General features: G+C 52.4%; 1 protein-coding gene across 1 annotated transcript; it reads right to left on the bottom strand.

Moving 5' to 3' along the window:
* Positions 1-1,718: 1,718 nt before the first annotated feature.
* TAGAP (T cell activation RhoGTPase activating protein) lies at positions 1,719-10,530 on the bottom strand. The gene is made up of 10 exons (XM_058661243.1): positions 10,289-10,530; positions 9,674-9,758; positions 9,513-9,566; positions 9,152-9,218; positions 8,088-8,254; positions 7,299-7,460; positions 6,760-6,869; positions 5,105-5,300; positions 4,441-4,555; positions 1,719-3,211 (listed from the first exon to the last, which is right to left on the bottom strand). The coding sequence occupies exons 2-10, from the start codon at positions 9,698-9,700 to the stop codon at positions 2,019-2,021; spliced, it is 2,091 nt and encodes a 696-aa protein (XP_058517226.1). The 5' UTR covers positions 9,701-9,758; positions 10,289-10,530; the 3' UTR covers positions 1,719-2,018.
* Between the last annotated feature and the right edge of the window lie 229 nt (positions 10,531-10,759).

Genomic DNA, 10,759 nt, shown 5'->3' with positions numbered 1-10,759 from the left:
AGCAATCTGGTGTCAAACTTTACTAAGTGTGCATATTGTTCCTGCTAAGTCACCTTGGAAAAGAAGCTGTGTTCACTGTGTGGGAGCTAGCCGCAAGCACACTGCCATACAAATCAAATGAAGGAAGCTGATAGCATGCGAGACTGAAGCCCACGATCTCTAGCATCCTGTATAAATGTGTTGTCAAGCAGTAAGATACATTATACACCTTTTGTCTTCATGTTTGTTACTAAGCAGGTAGTAAAAATGAGACATGTGAAGTCATGAAAAATTTAGAAATGGGAAAAATTAGATTTGTTATATCAACTTGTGTTTACATATAAAGTTTTTAAAAAATATTTATATTTATTGGAAAGTCAGATCTACAGAGAGAAGGAGAAACAGAGAGGCAAATCTTCTGTCTGCTGACTCACTCTCCAAGTGGTTACAACGGCAGAAGCTGAGCCAATCCAAAGCCAGGAGCTAGGAGCTTCTTCAGGGTCTCCCATGCGGGTGCAGGGTCCCTAGGCTTTGGGCTGTCCTCAACTGCTTTCCCAGGCCACAAGCAGGGAGCTGGATGGAAAGTAGGGCCACCGGGAATAGAACTGGTGACCATATGGGATCCTGGTGCATGCAAGGTGAGGACATTAGCCGCTAAGCTACTTGTGCTGGGCCCTGCATATGAAGTTTTTCCAGACTCTCAATGATTGCTGGAAAAAAAATAGGATGAAGTGGGTACTATCCTTTTTTAAAGATGTATTTTGTTTATTTTAAAGGCACAGTTACAGAAAAGGGGTAGAAGAGAAAGAGGGAGAGAGGCAAAGAAAGAGGGAAGAGGAGTGAGAGGGCGCTCCTCAGGGTCAGTCCCCAGACAGCTGCAGTGACGGGCTCGGCCGGCTGAACCAGCAGCTGCTTCTGGGCTCTCACGTGGGCAGCAGGAACCGAAGCAGTGGGCCGTCTGCTGCTGCTTTCCCAAGCGCACTAGCAACAAGCTGGGTTGAAAGTGGAACATCTGGGATTTGAACAGATGTCCATTTGGGGACACCAGTGTTGCAGAGAGAGGCTTAACACACTACATACTGCCACAGTGCCATGAAAACAGGCACTAAAAATGATTTTATAAACTTCCAGAGAATAGAAATGTCTCTTTCTGACCCCAAGATTCACAGGCTTGCTGCTGGGCTGTAGTGATGTAAACAGATTCAATGGTGAATTGTTGAGTGAATCAACATTTGATTTTTTTTTTCTTAGTAGAACTCTACTGGTTTAGGAAAAAGGAAATATTATATGGTAAAGAAAAAACATTTTCATTTTCAAATGAGGAAAGAAACTTATAGTAGTGCGATTACATTGAGACTTTACATAAGAACTGTGGTACTGGCACAAGCATTTACCCGCACACTCTCAGGTAAGGCATCGCTGAGCTGCAGCTGCGGGCGTTGCGGGAGAGCTCCCACCAAGCCAGCGCGCTTTCACTGTCCTACCCGCGCTGAACGAGCTGATGGAAAGGCGCCCTTCAGGTATTTTTCGTAGTTTTCATTGCGGCCTTTTCTTTCCCTGGCTCTGGTAATCTCTTTGGCAAAGCCGAAACCAAACCATTCCTTGTAGGCTGTTGAGTGCCCATTCGTCCCACCAGGCTGCATAGTAGAGCACACCTAGTAGCGATTGAAACAGGTGCAAGCGGGCATGACTGGGGGCAAGGCATGGGGGATAGCACGCTGTCAGGGGACGCAGAGCAATCCGGCAGCAGCTCAGCACCCCCAAAACGTAGGTGGAGGTCTTTGTGCACTCAACGCCTGGCCCGCAGCACACACGTTTCTATATTTGTTCTATATTGCACAAACTCATGGGTGCACGCGTGGGCACGCACACCCCAGCATGGACATGCAGCTGTCCTCTCAGCAGCCTAAGCAACCATCTACAGGAGCTTACTCGTGACTTTTTTTTTTTGAAATTACATCTACAGGCAGTTCCTACAGTAGTTCCAAGTTCACCTGGAAGCCACACGCACATGATGTTGTAGGGGCAGGGCCTGTCTGCTAAATATAGGACTCTTTAACATACTGGAATTGGTCGACCTCAAAAACTGTCTGGCTACATTGTTGGCCCCCACAGTCCCGCCGGTCCAGCAGAGAGTCGTCTGCCATCCTTAGCCCGAGCAGCTCGGGTGGCTGTGGGGTGGCCCGGAGCCCTGCAGGTCCATCGCTCAGCGAAGAGAGGCTGTGCCCAGTCCGTGGCTGTTCACCACACACATCCCACGAGTCCCTGGCACAGTGAGGTTGCTCTCTGCTGTCCCCACCGAGCAGTCTCGCTCTCATGCTTGCCACAGTTTGGCCCGTGCAGGCCACGAGTCCGGCCACCTGGCATCGCATGGCTTCCTCGTAGGACGGTGGGCTCCCGGCACAGCCACCCTCTGCTGGCGGGAACACCTCATCCACCAAGGAGTGGGCACAGGGTTGCAGGCTGAGCCCCCCGGCCAGCTGGCGGTGCATCTCAGTTCCAAAGCTGTCCTGGATGATGCGGCCAGCCAGCTGGCTTTCCCTTTTCTGGCCCTTCCTGCCTGGGTCTCCAGCACAGCCTTTAGCGCTTCCAGGTCCCGCGGCGGCAAGCTTGGCTGACGCCGGCTTGTGCGAGGCCAAGGAGAAGGACAGGGAGTGCTTCTTGAGCTCTCGGCTGGGCTTGCCCTTCTCTGAGCCCTTGGTGATGAAGGACTGATGCCTAGTAAAGAAGCCTCTTTGGGGGATGGGAGGGGAAGCCAGGAGCGGGCTGTCGGGTGGCCCATCCAGGGAGTTGCTGGAGCAGGCCTTGGACGCCAGGCCCCGCCGCAGTGCTAAGCTCTGGGTCAAGTTCTTGAGCTTTAGGTCCCTGGGCCTCCAGCTCCGGTGCTCCGGGTTGCAGAAGACCTCTTCCGGAAACGGCTCTGCCGCCCCCTCTCCCTGGGGCGGCCTGGTGAAGCCCTCTTCACTTCGCGTTAGTTTCTGGAGCGCCACCCGGTCCTCGAGGCTCTCCCGCGAGGATGACATGCCGGGTTCCGAGTGCCTCCTGTCCGGCTGGCTGGCGCAGCTCTTCAGCCTGGCCACTGTGCTGGCAATGGGCTCCAGCCTGAACTTGTCCAAGCCGGCAGCCAGGTTGGTGGGTGCCTGGGGCTGCCTGCCAGGGGAGTCGGCCACACCACTGGAGTCGGTATCAGGATCGGTGCTGTCGTATGCAGAATCGTTCTGCAGAGTCAAGTCTGGGGAAGGTTAAGGAGCAGGTGAGCTTTGGACACAGATTTCTTCAGCATACGTGTTACCACTGTTCACCCAACTCATGCCAATTACAACAGCACCAGGCGATTTGGTAGAACTGCACAAAGGCTTGGCATGAAAAAGATTCATCACACTGGAATTGGGGGGGCGAGGGGGGGGGCTGGCTTTGTGGTATGGTGGGTTAAACAGCTGCCTGAGATGCCAACATCTCATATGGGTACTGGTTCGAATCCCTGGCTGCCCTACTTCTGATCCAACTCCCCACTATTGTACCTGGGGAAAAGCTTAGGACCCCACCCCACCCCTGCCAACGTGGGAGACCCCAGGAAGCTCCTGGCTCCTGGCTCCAACCTGGCTCAGTCCTGGCGAGTGTGAACACTTGGGCAGTGAACCAGCAGATGGAAGTTCATGTTCTCTGTTACTCCTTTCCTGTTGGTCACTCCCTTGCTCTCTTTGTAACTTTGACTTTCAAATAAAGAAGTCAATCTTAGAAACATGTTTCCGGGCAGCGGTTGAGACGACTTGGGCTGCTCACATCACAGTGCCTGGCTTGAGTCCCAGCTCTTCCACAGAGCCCAGCTTCCTGCTGTCGCACACCTGGGTGTCCCTGAGTCCCGGCCACCCACTGGGAGACCTGGTGTGAGCCCCCACCCTGCTCCCTCTTCGGCCCCGCCCCGCTCTGGCCAATGCAGGCAGGTGCAGGAAAGTGAATTAGCAAATAGGGGATCTTTGTGTCTTTTTGCTTTGCAGACAAATACACCATTTTAAAGAAAAAAATTCTTTCCAATTTTGGTGTTAGATGAACACAAAGGTAAGAAAGTAAAGAGAGGGATGGAAGAGGGGAGGGGGAGGGAGCATAGTATTGCACTAAAATTTTATTAAATTTAGATTTAGAAATTGTCAATCCTGATGGTTGTCTTGCAATCTGTGGAAACTCAGTTTTCTCACCGCAGCCCTATAGCTGAAGAGTGTGCCATAGAACTTGCTGTGTTCATGACTTGGCATGTGGAGGGGAGAAAGTTCTAGACTGGCGCTGCCTGCAGGCCTCACTGGAAATGCCCCAGCCAGGTCTTCCTGCCTCATGATTCTTTATTCCTCTGTCCTGGGGTGACTTGGGAACGTCCCTTCAGCTCCAAATACTAGATATCCTTCCCGTTGCTGGTGGGAGCTACAGCCCGCCCGCCACCTCTCCCCACACCTGTGCATCCTGTACCTGAACCGTCAGTGTTTTCCAGGGAGTCGTCCGAAGGGAGGCTGGGAGGAGCTGGAACGTTCTCCCCAAAGATTTCGAAGCAGTTATCGATGAGGAATTCGACCAGCGCCTTGACCTGGGCGGAGGAAAGAGGAGGCCGTCAGCTGGAGTGGACAGGATGGGCCCATGCTGGGGTCAGCCCTCGGGGGTGCTGGGCTGAGAATGGGAGGTGTGTCTGACACACATGTGCACTCTCACACACGCTTGCACTCTGACACACGTGTGCACTCTGACATACACTGGCCTTTGATCTTATTCAGTGTTGCAAGATGTGCTTTTTCCATTTAAGCATTAATTTTTTTAAGTGAAGATACATTCTTCAACTCTATTTTCATATTTTACTCTGATGTTTCACTTTAGGAAATGGTTTTCTAAACTGAGAGTTGGACTGATGGGCAGAGAATGATGCCCAGGACAAACCTAGGAAGGCTTTTGTGTCCTGGGAGGCAGTGACGCACAGGCCAGCAGTTACTGTCTGGGAGAGTGGCCAAGGACGCAGAGGTGCGAAAATGCTAACCAAAGCCTCCACACGGCAGACTGTCTCCACCAGCCCCCGGTAGTGCAGAGGAACGCAGACCAGTGAGGCCCAGAATCGGAAACTGCTCATCTTAGAGGCAGAACAAACCTTATTATTCAAGTCTTTCTGGGCTTCGAAGGACAAGTGCTGGTCGTTGTCCGGCGCCAGCACGTTGGGTCCGATGCAGATGGCCAGGTTGCTGGAGTCCATCTTGTTGACCTCAGCGTTCTTGCTGATGAGGCGCAGCACGTACAGCAGGTACCTGAGCAGCAGGAAGTTGGGCCGGGGCAGCTTGTCGGCAACCCTGCGGACAGGCGGGGCCCTTAGCTTGCAGCGATGGCTCTGGCCTCTCTGGCTTCAGTACAGCACACTGAGACTCTGTTGAAACTAGACTTCCTTTAAAATGGGGAAGCTGCAGTTTCACAAGCCAGCTCATGGAAAGCTCCTGCGGTTGCTTGCAGTGGAGTTAACATGAGGTGAGAGTAGCCAGGCACAGGTTGGAGGAGCTAAGAAACTAGTCTCTGTAACTGCGACCCCCACACCATCCTTCTTTAGGATTTAAACGGGTCTTAAATGATGAGGCACAGCCTACCCTAGACACCTTGGTTACATGGAAAATAATCCTCTTATCGCTTAGCTACCTAGAGTTTGTTTCTAATTCCATGAAATAGGTTTGTTGCCTCTTTTTAATTTTAAAGATTTTTTTTCATATTTATTAGGCAAAGTTACAGAGAGAGAGAAAGAGAGAGAGAGAGAGAGAGAGAGAGAGAGAGAGAGAGAGAGAGAGAGAGATTGCATGCACCGGCTCACTCCCCAAATGGCTACAAAGCCGCAACAGAGTTGATCTGAAGCCAAGAGCCGGGAGCGTCCCCTTTGTCTCCATGTGGGTGCAGGGGCTCAAGGAGTTGGGCCATCTTCTGCTGCCTTCCCAGGCTATAAGAAGGAGCTAGATTGGAAGTGGAGCACCCAGGCATGAACCGGTGCCAGAGCAGCAGGCAGAGGTTTAGCATACTGTGCTGCAGCACTGGCCCCCTTGCCCGTGTTTGAACTGTGATCACCAAAGATGGCTGATTTTTATTCTAGTCTAAGTCTCAGTGGAGAACGGATCAGTTTCCAGGGGCCAAGTTCACTTACGTGGCAACATGACGAGACAATCAGGTCTGTATAGTCTTTTTTAAATATAGAAATGATATAGAAGATGAATCATTTTAATTTCTCAGAAGGGACTTTTGTAATAAAAGAGTTTAATGTCTGGCTGGGAACTTTGTGTGATAATCTTGGAATTTTCATTTTAGTAGACACTTTCATGCTGCCCATTCTATAAATGCAGACATTTAGCTGGGGGCAGAGGAAATAACTGTAATATAAAAGTGACCTTGCACAGGATGTGGCAGAAGTGCTGAGAGTTTAAAGCCAAGCCTTTAGGGCTTTCTAGTCACTCACAGGTCACACTTTCCATTGACATCTGTCATTATTTTTAGTCCCTCTGGGAATGTAGTCATGGTTTTCACTTTGGTTAGTTGCCGGGAATAGGAAGTGGGCTATGGTGTTTTACAACAGAAGAGTTCCTTCCAGAGAGTTCCACAGGCTGTCAGGGATGCTTTGTGAGAGTACTACTGCCTCACCTGACAGCTCCCCCACCCCGCCCCACTTCCAGGTGAAGGGAGACCTCAAGTTCCTACACTGGGTGCAGGTCGAGCCTACATTGAGGCCAAGAAATCTGAGGCAGGAAGTGCAGGGCCCGGCTCCCTTCAAGGACTCACTGTTTCAGGGCCTCCACTCGGTCGTCCTCATTCTGCTTCTCCAGGGCGTCCATCCACTCTTCAAAGAGGTCACAGGAGAGCAGCTTCCGGGGGATACTTCTGAGGAAGTCCTGTTGCGGAGGAGGGAATGAGAGGTGGCTGTTCTGGTGGGTGTTCTGTTCCGGCCTGTTCTGGTCACACTGCGGGCAGGGCCTTCATTTTTACCTGGCTTCCACTGCATGCCAGGACACCTGTCCCTGCCTTCCTGCACTTACATTAGTCTGGTCCTCATTCCTCAACGGGTTAGTGTGGGGTGCCAGCCCCAGGTCAGGTCTATGCTGAGGGGCACCAGGTTCCTGGGTAAGGACGTGGCCATGGCCATTGGCATTGACATTTCAGAACTTAATGCATGCTTTTGGGACACAATTGGGGATTACAGAAGCAGAAGTGCGTGCATAAACAATGCAAAGGCTCCACACGAATCCCAAGAGAGGCCCGCAGGGAGAGAACCCGCTTCCTGGCCCCTGCCAGGCTGTTTGGCACAAACACCGAGGACCCACCTTTAAGACCGCAGCCAGCAGGTGCACAGGGAGACCTTCCAGGTCCACAGTGCCCCCAGAGCTAAGTTCCTCCTTCAGCTCCTTGCGGGCTTTCTCATTGGCTGCCTTCCTGAACACCCCTTCGGTGGAGGGACCTTTAAGGCAGAGAACCGCCAGGATGTCCTGTGGGAGACGGGGACGGGAACAGGAGGGAGTTAGGTGATGATGTGAAGACCCTGCCATCCTGCCCTGCACACATGCAAACCTCCATTCAGGCTGCAGAAGAATTTCAGTAATGCACTTGAGGATTCCTTGGCTTGACTCATAAAATGTCCTCTCCATAAAAGGCTGTTCTGTCTTGTCCTAGGCGCAGAGCTAGTGATGGCCAGAGGACGTGGGCCAGCTTTCACTATGGGGACGGCAGCTGTCAGCCCCTCCCACTTTGCTAAGAGGAGGTCAGTTCCAATTTTGCACATTTCACAGCGGCTTTGGGTCTCCCTTCCTGTCTCATTCACCCCCATAAGCTTGGCTTGGTTAGGGTTTCACATTTCCTGCGTTTCTTAGCTCTGCAAGCTCAGGGGAATGGGGCGGGCAGGGGAGCTCCTGGCCAAATGCCACTCATTTCTAGGCTGCAAGCAGCCAGCTGTTCTCCCCCAGGCATGGTGACGTGGGAGCTCTGCTGCCAAGGGCAGGCAACAGGAAGGGGCAGCCCAGGGAGCTGAGCAGAGAGCTTGTTGGGCTCCCCTCAGGACTTTGTCCTATCCGCCCGAGGACCCAAGGGAGGTTCGGGAGGAGGGACCGTGCACCAACCTGGATGGGTCTGGGCAGTGTGTCATCGTTGCTGCAGATGGCCGATAAGGGCTGCTGGGACAGTGACGCTTTCAGTTCTGGCTCCAAAGCCCCGGGGAGGTCTGTCCACGCAGAGAGCCTTCTAATGAGAAAGGGCCAGGACAGCACCTTCTTCCTCTTCTTAACCCCTACAGCCCAGGAAACGAGGAGGAACAGCAGGTCAGAGGGCAACACTGCTGACCACAGGTTTGGGTAGGAGAATGGATCCTGTTGGCCACGCAGTGTGGCCATAGTGTGCCGTGGGGGGAAGGGAACGGGGGGTTCATTAGGAAAAAACAAGACAGCGAAGGCCATGAGTCTTAACCTGGAAGACCCAACTGAAAAAGCAACAGCACCGTTACCAAGGTCACAGGCTCCAAACATCAATCACAAGGTTCCCCAAGGGCTCCGCCTTTCCTGTTTTCACCCTTCCCCAGCTGTTTGTCACCAAAGATTAGCAGAGCCTCAGAAGGCCACGGGCCGACAGCTTAATGTATGGGTCTTAATAACTGTAGGGGACGTTTCTGATATGGAATGCGTGATCTTAGTTTCTGCTTTCACCGGGGAAGAAAATGGGAGAAGTAGCCTGCTGTTGCGCTTGCAACAATCGGCCACTAGAGGGAGCGACACCTACCAGTCGCTCCACCGTGAACCCCGCTTTGCCCCCATCCCCAGGGTTCTTCGCCTATGAGGTATATGGGCGTGGGGGACGAGGAGCTGCGGGTGGGTTCTTTGGGATTTGAGATGAGCAGATGGCTGAGGCACTGCATCTTTTCCCCCTGTCTGCATGCTCTGATGGTCAGAGCCAAAGTGGCCAGCAGGTTTGCAAGCCCCCTACAGAGCTGGGGGATGCTACAGAGAGGGTGCCGCCCATCTGAGCCCCACTGCACTGGAGGACCGGAAGCTGCCAGCCACTCAAGGGTTAGTGTTCGAGAGAACACTCCCTAAAGCAAGTTCCTAGTAGAGACAAGCGCTGTGGTTTTGCAAACCAAGAGTGCTTAGTTGTGACTCCTGAAGTTGAAGATGGTATGTTTTGAAAAACTCACCAATGAGCTGGCAGACGCCATCTTCGCTCTCACATGATGCCAACAGGGGGTGTTCCTTTATGTTGCCCTGGCAATATGTCTTTCAGTTAAAACCGTGACTGAAGAAACCTGCCCCGTCTTCCCCATCAAATATTTAACCTTTTATTCATCCCCAAAATTTATTCTACAGAGTATACTGCTTTTTTCCAGCCTTTAGAATCAATGTTAAAATTTTGGTTGTTATAGAAAATTCCAATTAATGAGTTTCATTCACTACCATTATGAGGTTAAAATAATTAACAAGCCAGATAATATTTGCTTTCAACTAATTATTTCCCATGTCCTAACAGTGCAGAGAAAGTCTGACACATTCTTTTCTCACCTCCGATTGGCATTCGATCAACGTCTCCATGTTATTGGCATTTAGTGTTTTTGGCTAAAAAGAAAGGGATAAAACCAGGTAAAGACATCTGTCTCAAGCCTTTTGAAATTTGAATAAATGAATGAATGGGTGCACGAGGGAATGAATCCTGGGGCACCTACAATGTCGAAGCTGCTTGTCAGCTTCATCTGAGTCCGGGCTGGCTGTCCACAGCTGGATGCTGCTCCCCGGGAACCTGGGCTCCACCTACAACACATCCCACGGAAGGCAGTGAGGCTGCAGCTTGCAGGCAGCACGGTTCTAGTCCCACTGTGCCAAACAGTCCAGCACGGCTGGAGAAGCTTTCCCTGGGAGTCTGCTGTTTTCCACCAAATGCTGCCACACGCGGACTTCCCTGTGCCCTGAGCTCTGTGCTTCATTTGCTGTGGTCCCTCTGGGAGAGACTGAGAGCCGCTGGCTGTAGTAACTGCAGTGTCTGTGAGGTGTGTGTGTGGGGTGTGCGCGCGCGTGTGCCCAGTCAGCGGCAGGGATTGTGCGCGGGACTTTCTCTAGCCGCTCTCATCCGGATCCAAAGAGACAGACATCTCTTCTCTTCAGGAGAATTCCCATGCCCAGCATGCGCAGCGTTCACGCTGAAGCCTGGCGGTGCGTGTTGCGTGTGTGTGGTTAGCCCGGTGCCAGTGTCCCTCCCTGCCACGGCCGTGTGCCCCTGCCTGTGTCCACAGTCCCGTGACCTGCGTGTGGTTTCTCTGCCCCTGGTCATTTGTGGTACTCACCACCCTGAGCTTCTGGCAGCCTCCAGGGAGCTGCGAACAGCCGGGAGTCACTCTTCCTCCGCAGCAGCAGCACCACCGGCTGCTCCCACCTTACGTGCTTGGCGTTATAAGCAGGGGGCGGGCAGGTGGAAATCCAGAGCTTGAGCGCGTCGGTCCGGAAGGAGCATCACAGGCTGTCACACAGAGCCACGGGCTGTCACACTGACCCGCCCGCCACACCGGGACTCTCACTTCCTCCTTCCTTTTAGGGCAGCCGCGCTGATGTTCATGTTCTTTCCTTTTTTTTTCTTCTTCTTCTTCTTCTCTCTCCCACTTCAAAGCCTAGAAAAAAAGTCTGTAAACTACCAGGGGTGGAAAAGATGACATCAAGGCGGCCCAGGGAGGAGGGCAGCGCTGGTTAAGTCACGGGTGGAATGTGCGAAGACGCAATTGTGTTGTTCTCTGTGTAAACAGCATCTTCTCCTGAGAGGG

This window comes from Ochotona princeps, chromosome 1 (genome assembly GCF_030435755.1).
Source record: "Ochotona princeps isolate mOchPri1 chromosome 1, mOchPri1.hap1, whole genome shotgun sequence".
In the NCBI taxonomy this organism is placed as follows: domain Eukaryota; kingdom Metazoa; phylum Chordata; class Mammalia; order Lagomorpha; family Ochotonidae; genus Ochotona; species Ochotona princeps.
The sequence above is the reverse complement of the archived record's forward strand: the minus strand, read 5'-3'. Positions and strand labels throughout refer to the sequence as shown.

Coding starts and splice junctions, on each gene's coding strand:
- TAGAP (XM_058661243.1), bottom strand. CDS start 9,700: ATGAAGCTGACAAGCAGCTTCGACATT. Junction 8,255..9,151: donor TGGCGTCTGCCAGCTCATTG/GTGAGTTTTTCA, acceptor CCTGGGCTGTAG/GGGTTAAGAAGAGGAAGAAG. Junction 7,461..8,087: donor CACTGCCCAGACCCATCCAG/GTTGGTGCACGG, acceptor CGTCTCCCACAG/GACATCCTGGCGGTTCTCTG.